This window comes from Penicillium canariense, assembly GCF_028826845.1.
Source record: "Penicillium canariense strain IBT 26290 chromosome Unknown utg000001l_segment0_segment0, whole genome shotgun sequence".
NCBI classification, from domain to species: Eukaryota; Fungi; Ascomycota; class Eurotiomycetes; order Eurotiales; family Aspergillaceae; genus Penicillium; species Penicillium canariense.
In genome coordinates this window covers 1,242,282-1,257,836 of record NW_026622728.1, presented here as the reverse complement: position 1 = coordinate 1,257,836, position 15,555 = coordinate 1,242,282, and the positions used below count along the sequence as shown (strand labels likewise).

Genomic DNA, 15,555 nt, shown 5'->3' with positions numbered 1-15,555 from the left:
ACTCAGCCCTCTTGTGTCTGGCAAGGGCCAGACGTGCCGCGCGGTCACTACCGAGCAGGATACGGCGGGACCATTCGGCATTGCATACGGAGTATACTGTACGGGCTCCTGTCATGGCATCTTTGCAGCAAGTCCTCTTAACCCCTCACGACCAGTTTCTGACGCGGGGCCGACGTGGGGGGTTTGTGGTTGCGGGGACGCCTGAATTCGGGGCCGCGACGAAGCCTCAGTGCTATGCCATCAATGATATCCCGTGGCATCAATGTTTGAGACTATACACACTGGAGATTTGATGCTAGGGTTTTTACTCTTTCTGCCTGGATATGCGGGGGGAAACCGCAGCAGGCTGCTATGATTGCAACCCCCACTTGTCAAGGCGCACAGATGCTCACCACGCCCAATTTCCAAATATACTGGCCGCTTCGTCCTGGAAACTCAACATCGTTATGCCGACCGACAAGGCACAGGGTCTTCCTTTGGGCGGCCCAAGGATCAATCTAGCCCTCGGCGGTTGTTCCGGTTGGGTGGACGCATTGCGACGCGCCCTCGGACCCACTAGCGGTATGGCCCTTGCTCGTTTACATTGACGCGGTCGGCAGCTGAGGACGCTGCGATTCGCAGTGTACGCGGTTGTGTTGGCTTCTGCACGATCCACCCGGTGGCTCTCGGCCTTTGCTACTCCACGGACTCGGCCATGGTGTTGGATGGATGCAGCTACAAGATCGGTATGCGATTGAACGCGAGCAGTTTATTTTAGACAAACTACCTCTGCAAATTCCAGCGACCGTCAGCTCCTCGCGAAGGACCTTGGAGGCTATCCTGGCCCGAATGATATTTACGAGAAGTTCGGCATGTCGTACATGTCGGCAGGATCTGGGAGCCACATCAGCGTTGCACGATACTCGAGACTCGGACAAGATTGCCGAGTACTGACCCTTCTGGTTGGCGATGATGTATTTCCTCGTCTCGACAATGTTGTGGCCTAGCTCGGAGTCCAGCTCCTGCTGACGAATCCGGATCCTCTCATTACGCTTTGCCGCCCCGCGAACAGCTGCCTGGGCGATATGGAAGCGCGATGTGCGATTGACGAGCATCATATCAAAGGGCGTGGTAGTGCTTCCTTCCTCTATGTACCCAGCAATGGACACGCGGTCGAGACGCGGGCGGCCGAAGAGCAACCCTTGCAATTCCACGGGGTAGCCATGGTAGTTGATGTGGATGGGTCGGTCGGCAGTAAACAGATTATCGAACTCCTCGGTGGACAAGGCGTGCGGATGATGACCCTCGTTCTCGAGAATGAGCAAGTCGGTCACATTCACAACGCGTACGCGCATGGCCGGCGCGCGCTGGCGCAGAATTGCCGCCGCTTGGATTACCTCGAACATCAGCTCGACGCCAATGCCCACCAGCACCACGTCCGGGTCCAGTCCATCGTCAGTGCTGCAGAATTTCCAGACCGACGCGCCGGCGCGACAGTGGTTCTCTGCTTCCTCCGCATCAAGGTAGACCGGGGTCGGCTGCTTCGAGCCCACCATTAAGTTGATGTAATTCTTCGACTTCAAGCAGTGATGCACCGTTGTCAAGAATGTGTTTGCATCTGGTGGGAGATACACACGGGCAGCATTGGGCTTCAGCTTCAGCACTGATCCGATGAAGGAAGGATTCTGGTGAGAGAAGCCATTGTGCTCCTGACGAGCCCAGGTGCTGGTTTCGATGTAATTGATACTGCTAACAGGGCTGTGCCAGTTGGTTTCACGAGCCTGATGCAAAGGGAAATACCCTGGATGAGCCAAGAAATCAGGTTATAGTGGAAGAAAGACTCACCATCTTAATGAACTTGGCATACTGCACCATCATGGTATGGATGATGCCAAGGAAACTCTCATACGATGGGAAAATACCCACGCGGCCAGTCAGAGTGTACCCCTGCAGGAAGCCCTGGCACATATGCTCACTCAGCACCTCAATGACACGACCCCCACGGGCGTTGGCAAACTCGTCCCACTGGAAGTTTCGGTTGGTATTGTCCAAGACCGCATCCAACTTATTACTCTCCAGCTCATCTGGGCTGAACAGCCGCACGCTGTTCGGATTCTCCTTGAAGACCTCGTCGATCAGCCGTGCGATTGCCTTCATGGCGCTTTCCTGTCCTCCCTTCTTCGCACAGCACTTCTTCCAGTCTGGTAGCTTCGGCGGCACATAGTTCTTATATGCTTCAGCGCGCTGACCCAGCTTTTTCTCATTGTCTGTTGGAATCACGGACTTGATCTCATCGATGATATCTCCCTTTTCTGTGAACAGCTCCTCTGGCTTATAGTCCGAAAGCCATTTCTGCAACAGGGCCAGTTGCTCCTTGTCAGTCTTGGCTTTGGGCAATGGTACTTGATGTGAGTGGAAGGAGCCTTCGATGAATTCACCGTGGAGTTGTTTTGGTCCGGACCACCCCTAGATAACCCAATTAGCATGTCGAAGACATCATTGTTCGTTTAGCTTACCTTGGGAGTCCGCAGGATCAGCATTGGCCAACTGGGCTTGACAATTGGATTCCCAGAACGAGCTGCCTTCTGGATTTTGTGGATCTCTTCCACGGCCCATGCCAAGGAGTAGTGGAGATCGGTATCGATATCGTTGATGTCTTCCACAAAGCGAACCTGGTACCCGTATCCAGTGAACAAGGCTGCAAGCTCCTTGTGGTCCATGCAGCCGAAAATCGTGCGCTCGCTAATCTTGAAGCCATTGAGATGGAGAATCGGAAGGACGGCACCGGACTCTTGCGGATCGAGGTACTTGATTGCGTGCCAGGAGCTAGTGACCGTCAGAATTGCGGTGGGAGGCATCAGGGAAGAGGGACAAACGTGGCAGTTGGACCAGACTCAGCCTCTCCATCACCAATTATGCAGGTCACAATGAGATCGGGGTTATCCATCACCGCACCGAACGATACGGCCAGAGCATATCCCAGCTCTCCGCCTTCGTGAATGGCTCCGGGAGTCTCGGCGTTAATGTGGCTAAGAAAAACAGTTAGCACGATAGAAAGAAAAATGTGAGCGGAATAACTATAACTCGCCTGGGCAATCCAGCAGTGGTGCTAAACGTTGAAATCAATTGGTGGAGACCATTTCCATCGCGAGAGTAATGTGGGTAGAACCTCTCCATTGAGCCTTCGAGCCACAGCGACGCTAGGAGAGCAGGCGCCCCATGTCCGGGACCAACCACATACAGCATGTCAAGATTTTTGGTTCGAATAAGATAGTTGAGGTGGGAATAGACCAGGATGAGCCCGGGGCAAGTTCCCCAGTGACCTGCAAGACAAGTATGAGCATATTTGGATGTCAATCGGGGACTACATATATATATGCTCGGAGGAGGTACACCTACCCAGCAGCCTTGGCTTAATGTCATCAAAATCAAGCTCTTTTTTCAGTAATGTGTTTTTCCGAAGGAAAATCATCGCTTTGACAAGTTAGCGATATGCGATAACTCGCATTCGAGCTTCTCAACAGCCGGGTCTACATACCGGCAGCGATATAGGACGCCGCCCTCCGAAATTTGAACAAGGCATCGCAGGCCTTCTGGTCCAAGGTCTCATGAGAAAGCTTGATCGGCAATTGCTCCAGATATTCTGGCAAATGCGACGGCAGTGGCTGCGGATTCGGCCGGTCGATCACTTCTCCAGGCATGATTTGCACCTCAGTCAAAGTTGTAGTTGGCAAGGTATTGGAATTGGAAGGTCGTGGCGGCGGATGATCAGCACGGTAGCGGGGGGTCAACGGCGTTTGCAACGGGGACAATCGATGTGAGAGAATTCGGCAACGAGAACACAGAGAAAATAAAAGATTATCGCTGACACCAGGGGATTATCAAATTAATGGGTCATGCCGTGGATCTCCCCATCGTCCAGCAGGGGTACCTTTTATCCGCCCTGTTCTCGACGTCAGCGACGTCACACTCCGTGCCGTTCACCTCACCCTGACATCACATCACTCGCGAAGAAATCCGGAGGGCGAGCGCTGAATCATAGGCGCAACCGACGGAACTCAACCTTCTCTCGATAGAACCAACCGCCGGGTTCTGCGATCGCTATGGGGAGATACATCCTGGCCGTCAACGCCGGCTCCTCGTCTGTCAAAGTCACGTTCTATACTTTCGCGAACCCCCCGCAAGCTATCGCCGATGCGCAGGTCTCGGGCATCACCGCGCCCCCACCCACGCTGAAGTACCGGCGTGGCCCGGTGAAAATCAAGGAGGAGCTGCAGGAGCAGTTCAGGACCCCTCAGGCTGCGTTCCAATATCTTCTGCAGCGCTGCTTCCGCGATCCCGAGCTCTCCGAGGTCGCCAGTGACCGCGATCTAGCTTACATCTGCCACCGAGTGGTGCACGGCGGAGACTACCGTGAGGCAGTGGAGATCAACGACGAGACCCTTCATCATCTGGAAGCACTAGAAGACCTGGCGCCATTGTATGTGTGAACGTCTAAACTTCGTGCTACGTGGTGGAAATAGGGCCATATCAGACTGACGGAGCGGATTGCATTAGACATAATTTCTCTGCTCTGGAGATTGTTCGCCTCTGCAGGAAAGAGCTCCCAAGTGTGACGAGCATCACCTTCTTTGACTCGGCTTTCCACCACACTCTGCCCGTTTATGTGAGAACATACCCTATTAACCAGCAGATCGCCAAGGCAAACGGGTTACGGAAGTATGGATTCCACGGAATCAGTTACTCGTTCATTACACGCTCGGTTGCGCAATTCCTGGGTACATCTCAAGAGCAGACCAACCTGATCGTGATGCATATCGGAAGCGGAGCCTCGATATGTGCAATCAAGGAAGGCAAATCTGTCGATACTTCGTGCGCGGTTCCTTTTCTCGTGGATCGAATTGTTCTGCTGACGCACCTGCTAGGATGGGCCTGACTCCACTGGCAGGATTGCCTGGCGCAACACGCAGCGGCGATATTGATCCTTCGTGAGTCCGCATTAAATCGGGAGCTCGTGGGGATGATTATAGAGATGAAGATGATGCTAATCGACATCCCGGAAATAGCTTGGTATTCCACTATACCAGCGAGGCCGGTAAACTGAGCCCCGCAAGCACCAAGGAAATGCACATTAGCACGGTAATGGACATTCGGAGCCCGGCACTTGAAAGGCAATGGCTGACCCTCGCACTCCAATGGTACAGGCCGAGGAAATCCTCAACAAGCAATCCGGGTGGAAGGCCCTGACCGGCACTACCGATTTTTCCCAGATCGCAGTCGAGAACCCACCCTCGGAGGCCCACCAGCTTGCCTTTGATATCCTCGTGGACCGTATCCTGGGGTACATTGGGAACTACTACGTGAAGCTAGACGGGCAAGTGGACGCGCTGGTCTTCGCGGGCGGCATCGGCGAGAAGAGCGCGATGTTGCGGCGGACGTTGGTGGAGAAATGCCAGAGCCTGGGCATGGCGATCGACACGGAAGCGAATGACAAGGGGCCGGAAGATAATCAGACCGTGATTGACATTTCCAAGGGCGCCGGCAAGGGGCCCCGAGTGCTCATCTGCCAGACCAATGAACAGGTGAGTTCTTGGCATTGAGTGGCCGGGGGGGGGGGGAGGGGGCGAGTTTTTTTGCGAAGCTGAAGGCTGACGATTCCTCCCAGTTTGAAATGGCATACCGCACCGTGTGCTCGCGGTCTTGAGAGCAGTCAAGTTGGCCGGACGGTGTGGACAGAGAGGACTAGGACTCTAGACCAGGCTAGCCTAGCCACGGGACACAATGACAACTGCTGCTCTCCATAATTCCAAATCCAGATGTGATCAAAATCCAAATGTGATAGATGGCGGATGAGCGGAACAGGGACCGATGACAACGAGACCCGACTGCCACTGGTTTGACAAATGACAACTTAGTTGAATAAGGCGCAACGCGTCGAGACTGAATCGCGTAGTGGCCCGATTAGGTTTTGGATAATGCTTTACGAACGCGCGCATTTGCAATCCCAATCCTTGTCATTCCCGCCCTCTGCGGCGAACAGGGTTACTGCATACCAGCGGCGCCACACTTCCCAACCTTCCACCTCATCCACCCACACAAAGGAAGATCCAGGCGGTCGGCGAAGCCGTGGCTTTTTGGGATTGGGTCCCAGAAAAGAAAAGCGGAATGATGTGATGCATCACGGTGGCCCGGGCTGCTGGATTGGACAGCTTGCATCGGGGGGAATCCCGGAATCCCGATCCCCAGAAGTTAGAGTAGATTGGGTGATCCTCTAGTGTCATGCACGATGCGGGAAGGGGGGAAGGGGGGGGGGGGTTTTGCGTTGGATCACGATCGGGGGAAAAAAGTACTGTAGGCAGTACTTTATGTGTCTGTAAGGAATGGAGACGATCGGTCGGGTCTGAGGGTGCAGGAGGGCCGATCTGCACGATTCTTGAGCCCCGGATCCGAGGTTGAATGAGAGTTACACCGTGGGACGTGTAGATTGCATCTGATCTGACCTCTGTGTACGCTGTGCACCTGGACAAGATGGACAAGAAGCACACTGCCCGATGCAGTAGTTGATTGATCGGGTGATGCATGTCAAAGCAAAGCCCAGTGGCCGCGCAATAGGGGCGCACAAAGTACGGAGAGGACGCCACCGCGATCGACACTGCACCGTCACAAGTGTCGTGCTTTGTACGGCAGCGTGTGTCATGGTGCAGGGAACCAAGTACCGGGTTGATCTAGGCGATCTGAATGATCGGGTGATGAGCTCGGCTCTGGGCTCGACGTCGGGAGTCAACGTATCTTTTTTTTGGGATTCCAGGGGCTCCCAACCTCGCAGCTGCCATCTCAAAAAGCAGATCTCCACTGGTGGGCACTAGACTGGCGGGAACTCCTAGCTATTGGCCCTCGACTGGCCGCGGAAGGGCAGCTTGAGAAGCCGGGCCCCAGGGAGGTCCCCAGTGGGGGCGCAGTGGCGTGAAGAGTATCCGCATTGTACTGTGTATGGCTCGATCCGTCTGAAAGAGTCGGCCCCGTGCTTCCCAGGCTCATCGAGTGTGCGCAGAGAGAAGCTGCGAAGGTGGTGTGGGAGATGGCGGGCATGATGCACCGCGCACATCCTCGCACATCCTCGCGCATGCACATCCTCGCGCATGCACATCGCGCCAGGGGTGGTTGACCCGGCAGGGAGGGAAAGGATGCGGATCGTTCCCGACGCGCTGGATACTGGGGCCGTGGAGTAGTCGACCCTCTGCGTATTTCTTTTCTTTCGTTTATTTTCCCCTGGGGGATCCTCTTATCATGTCACCTGCGAGACAATCAATTGTCGGCTAGGGAGGAGATAGAGCAAGGTTGAGGTTGAGGTTGAGGTTGAGGCTGTCGTTCCCAAAATTGGCGACGTACCCGCCTCTCCACCCGGGCCTTCTGGATGTCTTCCGGCTGGTGCGGTCTTCCGACGACGGCTGATCTGGATCGCCGTACCACAAAGAAGCGGCGGGAACGGATTGAAATCCCCTTGGGGTTGATAGAGCATTTTCCTAGGGGCCCGGGCCCAGCAGGGAGCCGATTCGTAGTCTCGGCTCGGCTTCCATGGATGCATCGTGGATCATTGGATGCGAAGTTTCCCAGTATGCTGGGATCGTAGGGCCTGGGATCGGCCATGATAGAGAGCCACAGATCACGAGGTCCAGAATCTCGGTTGAAAGCAGCCAACTCCTTGGCACGAGCTGCAAGTGTCGTCCATCATCTACTCCGTACTGTAGCCACCTCATACGCCGGAAGTATTCTGTATAGGAACTGGTGTCACTACAGTCCATCGGTCCACGGAGTCCGGCCTGCGACGGAACATTGTACGCTCCAGACCCAACTGGAGCCCCACGGGTGGATATACGTCCATTACCGGAGTTCTTGTGAGGAGCCCGTAGCTAACCCTTTTTCCGTATTGGGTGGCAAGGATCATTTCCACTTTGTTCCAGAAGGCTTCTCTGCATGGAGCCCAGTCCAGGAAAGTCCTGCTCGCCTGCCCTGAAACACTAAGATCGGCCGGCTTGGGTCCCGCGTAGCCCTAGCACACGCCATGCGGCTTGAGACCTGCCCTATCCTGATGCTGGGATCACGCAGACATGGGATTCATCAGCATGGACGGGCTAGGCCACCACGGACTCAGCTGCCATAGTTTTGAGCGACACATCGGCTGTCGAGCGGGTAACAAAGAACTGGCAGGGAATCCCGCCTACGGTGTACATTGGACGGAATACGGAGTACACTCCGGAGGGAGGACGAAACGGTAGCTACGGTATTTTGGGAAAAATTCGATGGGCCAACCAGGCTCGGCTCCCCGTGGAGGTGATCGTGCAAGGCGGTTGGAGATGGTGCAAATCAAGGCGGTCGGGTTCTTCCGCGATACAGTTTCCCCCCGACCCCTGCTCCGTCGCGCCACCCTGTGCGCTGCAGGTGAGCACGGTACTTGGACGATGCGGCAGATGCAGTGTCCTGCAGCGATACCCTCCGTGCAGCCGCATGATGGGAGAGAGTGGATGGAGCAGGACGGGGTACAGGCGCCATATGTACGATGGCGGGCGATCACATTCAATATTGACGGCACTAGTGTTGGACTATGGTGTCGACGAAGGCCATTCCGTGGACGGCTATCTGGAACAGCGTACCAAACTTTGCATCCTCTAGCCGAGGGAACCAAGCAGCGTTCATGCCGGCTAAACCTTGTTTCCACGGGAGAACTAATGCATCCAGCCGCAGTCTGGAGACGCGTCGTTCAGGAACCCGATGTGGCGAGCTGATCCGACTGGGTCCGGCTCGGGAAGAGGCAACAGAACCACAGTCCTGGATGGGGACCTGATTGGAAAGTCCGGACAGCCTCGATTGCTAGGGGCAGACACGATTCGATCCTGCTCTATCCTGCGTACAAGCTCCGGGCCCCCACAGGAGGTAGTATCCAGTTCCTGGTGCTGACCGTTGATGCTCCCGTCCCAGAGGGACGGCACACGATACGGAGGACTCATGCTCCCAGAACTTAATTAATCAACGGGGAAGACGGAGGCCGCGACCCGCGCGGACGGACATCCACCGGGGCCAAGAAACCCCCCATTTGATCCAATCGTCATCCTCCGCGGAGGCGATAGAAGACTGCCTGGTCCCACGCAGTCTTTCTCCCGTTTCTAGCGTCATTCTAGCTGTAAGAGAAAGGGGTCTTCCCGACGTAATGGGGCCAGTTGCCGGGTCCACCAGGGAAAGAAAAGGAAGCTCGGTTGACTGTCAATCCCGCCTCCTTTTTTGGGTGGTAATGCCCCGGCGAAGCAACGTGGGCTCGCCGAGCCCAGTCCTCCGTCCGAATCGGGCAGTTGAAGTCGAGCTAGTGTGTAAATGTAAATACCGTGAGGTTCCATTATTTGGGGCTTTCGCTACCGCGCCCCCTCCCCACCTCGGGATGGGGATCATCGTCAGTTGCCCGCTCAGGTGGTCCCAGAAACCGCGAATAGGACCTGGCGCTGGGGGAAGGAGGGCTGTCTGGAGGGACACGAGTTGCGCACCATCGCGCCCCAAGAGTGGGATCATCGACGATAGACCCGAATAGACGTGGAGCCGAAGTTTCACCAGCCGTGTTTCGTTTCTCTTCTCGATCTCGCCAATGCTAACGGCCCCGGAAGATATCCCGCGGTCGATCTCCAGGCTCGATTTTCTATATGAGAAACGCCAGGATTGAACCCGATAATCACTAGGTCGTTCCGGAGGAGAGTCGTCGAGTTGATCGTTGGTCGAACGTGGCCATTCCTTCCCCCTATTTCACTCCGCGCTGGGACACGGGCTGAAACACGCTGACGAACCAATGGAGCCGGGGTTGTTGGGGGCACCCTGGGCCTGTCAAACGGGGGGAACCTATAATAATACACCATTAATCACCGGTCGCGTCAGGATGAGGTTGTGGCTGGATGGAGAAACCGGAGCCACTCGCGCGGCTCCAGTGTGGCGAAATGCCGGAGCTGACGCAAGAGAGCTAGCCTCTGGGAGTACTCCGTACTCTGTACGCTTAATAGGAGATTATGGGGGGTGGAGCCAGGGTGCAACTGTCTGCAGTGTCGGTGGAGGCGAGAAGGAGTCCAGAATGTTTCCAAAGTACAGAATTTAACCAGGGAACCAGGGACGGTGCCAGCGCTGCGGTACCAGAGGTACGGAGTCCACAAAGGTGGAGCGAATGGACCGTCCGGATGACCCAATCGTGTACGGAGAGATGTACTGTGTACTCCGGACATTCCAGCGGGAACCAAGCCCCCGGGAGACTAGAAAAGCTAGAAGGCGAAAAGAATGTTCATACGTAACCAAGACCGAGAGTGGGTGCAGCCTTCTCATTTGGCTTTCCCATCGCGTCGTAACGGAGCCGCCTGGAGCACCCCAGCGCACCCCCTATGATGGAGCCCGTCCGAACAGCATCGAATGGGGAATCTGATTGGGAATCACAGGTGGTTACCACAAACCAGCCCAACAGTCCATCACGGTGATAGGAGGCCGGAGCAGCCCTGAGACCAAACGCCCGTGTTCGGGCGCCAGCGAACTCAGAGAAACAAGTAGGGGTCCGCAATCACGGCGGGTTGAGCATGTCTCTGACACGATGCCACTTGGGGGGGGGCTGGCCACTGGCTTCTCCGGAAAGGAGTCAAAGACGAGGGCGACAGATGGCGATTGGAAGGGCCAGAGCAGGACTTCCCGAAACAGAGCGACCCCGTCTAGAGCCTTGTTATGAGTTCGAACGCCATCGAACGACATTAATCATGATTTATTATTTTTGAGTCTCCTCCGGTCGGCGAGAGAGAGAGAGCATGATTGCGCGGAGAACCGCCTGGCGAGACCGAATGTCTGGTCTTGATTGCCTGAATGAGGTGACCTCGTTTCTGGTAGGTTGGGTACGGCTGGTTAGGCTGGCTTAGGGTTGGCCGGGGGATGGTTGAGAGCATGATTGATGATGGATGATAGGATGATAGGATGATACCTCATCCGCCGAGCATGAGAAACCTAGGCATCATATGTCAGCGCCCAGGGACCTGTTGACCCCTGGCATTAGTGTGGCTGGAAAGGTTAGTCTTCAACTCTCCTCGGGTAGCTAGGACGGTTATAGAAAACTGATTCGTCCGATGGAGCCCGACCACGCGAGAAAGTTGCGACGATGTCTAGCTCGGATGGATCCGGTTTTTTGGTTCCTGCGGCTGTTTCCTTCCCCCCCCCCTTCTCCACTTATGCACAAGGGCTGTCCGGAGATTCGGTTCCTAGCTTCCTTTAGTTGAGGATTCGTCGGGGTCTGAGTCTGGGTTGATACGTTGAGCCCGGGAAGGCGAAAATAAAAATAAAGCCCGCTGCATGGTACTTTTCTACTTTATACTCACCACCCAAGCGGCGGAGGCTGGCCGGGGCAGGGGAAAGTGGATATACTGGATGCATCCAAGATGCAATTGTGATGGATCAGAGTTTGGAGTAGTTGGATTTGTTGGATTTTGATTGATAGCAAAAATCAGGTCCCGATCGCCCTGGCGCTACTGCAACACTACTGCGATTAGCAGACGTTGAATGTAGAAAGGGGGGGAGCCTTGGTCGCGTTCCTGTCCCTCGGGACAGTCGCTCCTTCACAAAGAAAGGATGGAGCTCAGAAGCTTATGATTTCATTGGCAATAAAATTATTGGAAAATAGGGAAATTCAGATTCTGCCTATTTTATTTTCGGTAATTTCGGTATATTGGTTTTTGATTTTCCCTTTTCCAAAAACAAAACTAAACTAAATAAACTAAATAAATTAAATTAAAATAAAATAACCTTGTAAAAGAAAAAAAAATAGAAAATAGAAAAAAGGAAGGGAAGATCATAGTGGCCCTTTCACCAGAGCCCATCGTCCTATATCTACGCAATGAATTCCCTCTTCCCCCCTAAGGGATCTCTTGATTATTTATTATCTGACCATCCTCTGAACGGAGTCGACCAAACCTCACCTCCGCCATCCTCCTCTACTCTCCTACCAAGCATTCTACTATCTGACCATCCTATCGACATCCAAGCCAAATCCTGTGCGCGAGAAAAAGGAAATAAACGCCTCCCCTTTCCGCCCTGTCTCCTCCCTTGCGATACGTCGCGCTGGTTTTCAACCGGATCTACCGGACCAACTTCCGAAGCACTTCTCCTTGCCAGGGTCTCCCTTGCCGGCCTGGCCTTATTATCCCTTCTGCCCGTTTTGCTGGTTCAGATCGCGATTTCATGGCCTTGATTCTGCAGCCACCCTCGCGCTTATCACTTTGAGAATTTGATTTGATTTTCGCCTTTGTTTTCTGGGATCCTCCGATTTGCGATCTGGCCGTGGTACAAACCAAATAAAAAGCAACGACCGACGACCTGTCGAACACTTCCTCTTGCCGCTGACACTCTTTGTCTCTTGCGCCTCGATACCAGCCCTTTTTATTTGTCGGGGTCTGTGTCATCACATTCCTGCCCTACACTCTGCTGGCGCCCGCATTGTTCCAGTGGCCATCTATAAAAAGGATTGCCTTTCCGATCTCGACTGCACCTGCATCCCACCGCCCGCGCCGTCCGTCCCCATCTAGGACAATTTTCTTTTTTTCCCCCCTCTATTTTCGTGCGCTCCGGGGGGGTGGATTGGGAGTTCGTTTGCCTCTGGTGATTTTCCTGGCCGAGGAATTACTATATAAGAACCGCTCGTGGTTTGTTTTTACCTGGTAAGTTCTTCATTTTCTTTGAACCTTGCGCGTCGCATTCCAAGTCCCCTCCTTGGCTGCAACTCCCTCTCGACTAAACAACCTATCTAACCATGATTGCCTCTGTAGATCTCAACATGATTCTCCGAGATCTCTCTGCTTGCAACATGGGTCGCGGCGCATACGATACAACCGGCGTAAAAAAGCCTGGCGTCCCTCCACCACCTCCGAAATAAACTCACTCTCCACGATACCCTCGATCCTCGTTCTATACTCCTTAATCGCTTTGGGATTTACTCTGTCTGGCGCACTCTCGGACTGTTGGAGTTTTTCATGTTGACGCTTGCGTTTGGAGTTCGCCCTCTTTTTTGATTTTATTTTTTCCTCTGTCGGTGAGTTACGGTCTGCCTCATGCCTCATCTTGGGCATCAAACTAACAGCTCATGCAGACACCTGTAACACTACTTCACTTTGTTGATCTCTTTTTTTCGGTCATATCTCTGCTTGTCTATTCGCCATCGGCCTTGCGCGATCTCATATACCCTTTTTAATTACTGTTCTCTCTGCATGACTTTTCGGTTTCGACGCTGCTTTCGACTTTTACTTCATTGTCTTCGCATGCGCGGCTTTTTCTCTCGGTTACTCGACCCCTTCTGTTGCTCCGCCCCTCCGCCGCTTCCCGCCACCATACGACTTCTCCGAGACTACTACTATCCTACACCGCCGGTCGATCTCTCAAAAAAGTACCTTTTGTTGTCCTGTTCATTTCTGTTGTTCTCGTGGCTCTCTGATCTTGATTTATGAATTTTTTTTCTCTTGCGGCGTTATGGCATAGATGGGACGGAACTTGTTGCATGGGATGCATGGGCTGATACCAGAAGAACCTAGACCTTCGACCTCGCGGTCAATAGCACGTTTTTGCTGATTCGATTCTTTTGGCCCACAAAGCACCGTTGGGCCTTGACTTCTCTTTGTACTAGTATTTGTGATTGTATGTGTATTTTAATGTTGACGCCTGTACAATATACCGCGCGCAGCTGGGAAAACAAAAGTAAGCGTCTGCTGGTCTTTCAGTTTCCGCGTCCGCTTTCCTTGGTCTAGACCGTACAGTAGTCCGATCATCAAAAGCCTAGAACCGGTTCGTGTAGGCCAACGACTGTCGTGGTCCCTCGGGACAGGCACCGGGCGGGATGAGCAGAGCGTCGGGCAGATTCGCTTGGAGACCGACACCGAGCCAGGAACGGCCAGTCTGATTTTCGATGCGGGCCCATTTTCATGCATCGGCAGATGGACCCCGAGCCCGACTGGGGGTCTCGCTGCTTTGCTGGCGCCCGACATCATCTCGCATATCCGTTGGGCACTAGTTTCAACCTAGGCCAGGAACGAGCTCTAGATTTGCGAGCACGTAGCCAGTCCTTATCCACTATTTCACAGACTCGAGGTCAGTTCTGCAGTTTATGTTGAATTTTCATTCTAGTCTTGAGCGGAGTTTGTGATCGGATGTGGGGTCGTGTTTTCTTACAAACTCGCGTCACACGGCTACATATGTCAGAGTTGAAGCCGCATATGACACGGGCCCCTGCGGATGATTGGATAGACATCCCAAATGCAACCAAGTGGCCCCTACTGCTTCAAGTGGAGGATTGCCAGCAAGGTCTTTGGACCCGAGAGTATGGTAGATCATACCGCCTCTGACGACCTCAAAGCCCCTCGGCGAAGAACGAATCCATCTTCCCTAGTCAATTTCAGACGCAAACGTGTTGTGTCTCTATATTGTGTCTGGCCCCAATCAACTCCCATCAGGGTTGCGCTTCGAAAAACCTAGCCCAGGTCTGCTGAAGTAAAGGCGTTACAAGAGGAGCTGGGGAAGATTGAGGCAATGCTCCGACGCCTAGGCTCTCGAACGCATGAATGAGACCTGATCCCAGCAAGAGACAGGCCAGGCTTCTGGGGGACGCGGGGATTGTGAGTCTAATTGACCTTGAGACGAATACCAATCTGTGGGTTATAGCCCTTCACATAGTGGAATATCCACGCCAAAGAATGAGGAAGGTACGAATCCCGATTTGACAACCATGCTACTCAATGTATTGTCCAATCGGACAAATATACTAATTGCTTCGAAGAGGACGCACTCGTGGGTCGCACCCAAGCTTACATCCAAAGCACATCATTTATTGGGATGGAAGATCATCAAAGTATGGGCGCGCGAGTAACTGGTAGTGCAGGAGACCTTATCATTATAGGATTATTATTAATGAAGCCCTATCACATCTTTGTGTGCAAATACGGATGTCTCGGGTTAGGATTGAATATCAAAAATTTTGTACACAGCGGAAGTCATTAGGGTAATCACTTGAAATCACAATTACCTTATGTTCCAATTGGTCTCGTTCTGCCTAAACAAAGGCCTACAAGGCCCTTCCCAACGAGGCAAGGATGATGCAGCGCCAAGTCCACGCTCAGAAGCAGATGATTCGAGCAAGGTCGTCATCTTCGCGAAAACTACTGTCTTCGAGCAAGAAACCTTTGTGATGCAACCAGAATGGGCAAATTACCTGTCCCGGGCCACTTGCTCGGGGCTGCATGCTTTATGAGATCAAATACAAGCAGCGTTAGTGAAAATCTTGCCGCAAGTCTTCCTGAATTCAACATTGACCGACTAATGAATGCTAATAGTAGAAAATACATTACCTGTGGCGGTGAGATTGGGGATCCCTGCCCTTCTGAATGTTGTCTGATATCCAGAGCAGAAGACATGGTGACTCAAAAATGCTTCTACAGCCAATTTGTTTACTCCGAACAATCTCGACACCTGAGTCATGGCTGAAAATCAGCCAGCGGGGCAGGACAACTTGGGCCGCATTTGCAACGTGGCGGAAGA

At 53.5% G+C, this 15,555-nt stretch overlaps 3 protein-coding genes across 3 annotated transcripts; 2 read left to right on the top strand and 1 right to left on the bottom strand.

Moving 5' to 3' along the window:
* Positions 1-675: 675 nt before the first annotated feature.
* Positions 676-3,680, bottom strand: N7482_000420 (putative phosphoketolase; the record flags this gene model as incomplete). The annotated part of the gene is made up of 8 exons (XM_056682545.1): positions 676-714; positions 861-1,760; positions 1,825-2,445; positions 2,496-2,805; positions 2,856-3,008; positions 3,095-3,302; positions 3,379-3,453; positions 3,518-3,680. 8 exons carry the CDS (start codon positions 3,678-3,680, stop codon positions 676-678), a joined length of 2,469 nt encoding a protein of 822 aa, XP_056546151.1.
* A 402-nt stretch (positions 3,681-4,082) lies between these two features.
* Positions 4,083-5,683, top strand: N7482_000419 (uncharacterized protein; the record flags this gene model as incomplete). The annotated part of the gene is made up of 6 exons (XM_056682544.1): positions 4,083-4,459; positions 4,537-4,851; positions 4,905-4,967; positions 5,046-5,118; positions 5,184-5,561; positions 5,645-5,683. The coding sequence occupies 6 exons, from the start codon at positions 4,083-4,085 to the stop codon at positions 5,681-5,683; spliced, it is 1,245 nt and encodes a 414-aa protein (XP_056546150.1).
* Positions 5,684-6,674: 991 nt separating this feature from the next.
* Positions 6,675-6,946, top strand: N7482_000418 (uncharacterized protein; the record flags this gene model as incomplete). The annotated part of the gene is made up of 2 exons (XM_056682543.1): positions 6,675-6,764; positions 6,788-6,946. The coding sequence occupies 2 exons, from the start codon at positions 6,675-6,677 to the stop codon at positions 6,944-6,946; spliced, it is 249 nt and encodes an 82-aa protein (XP_056546149.1).
* Between the last annotated feature and the right edge of the window lie 8,609 nt (positions 6,947-15,555).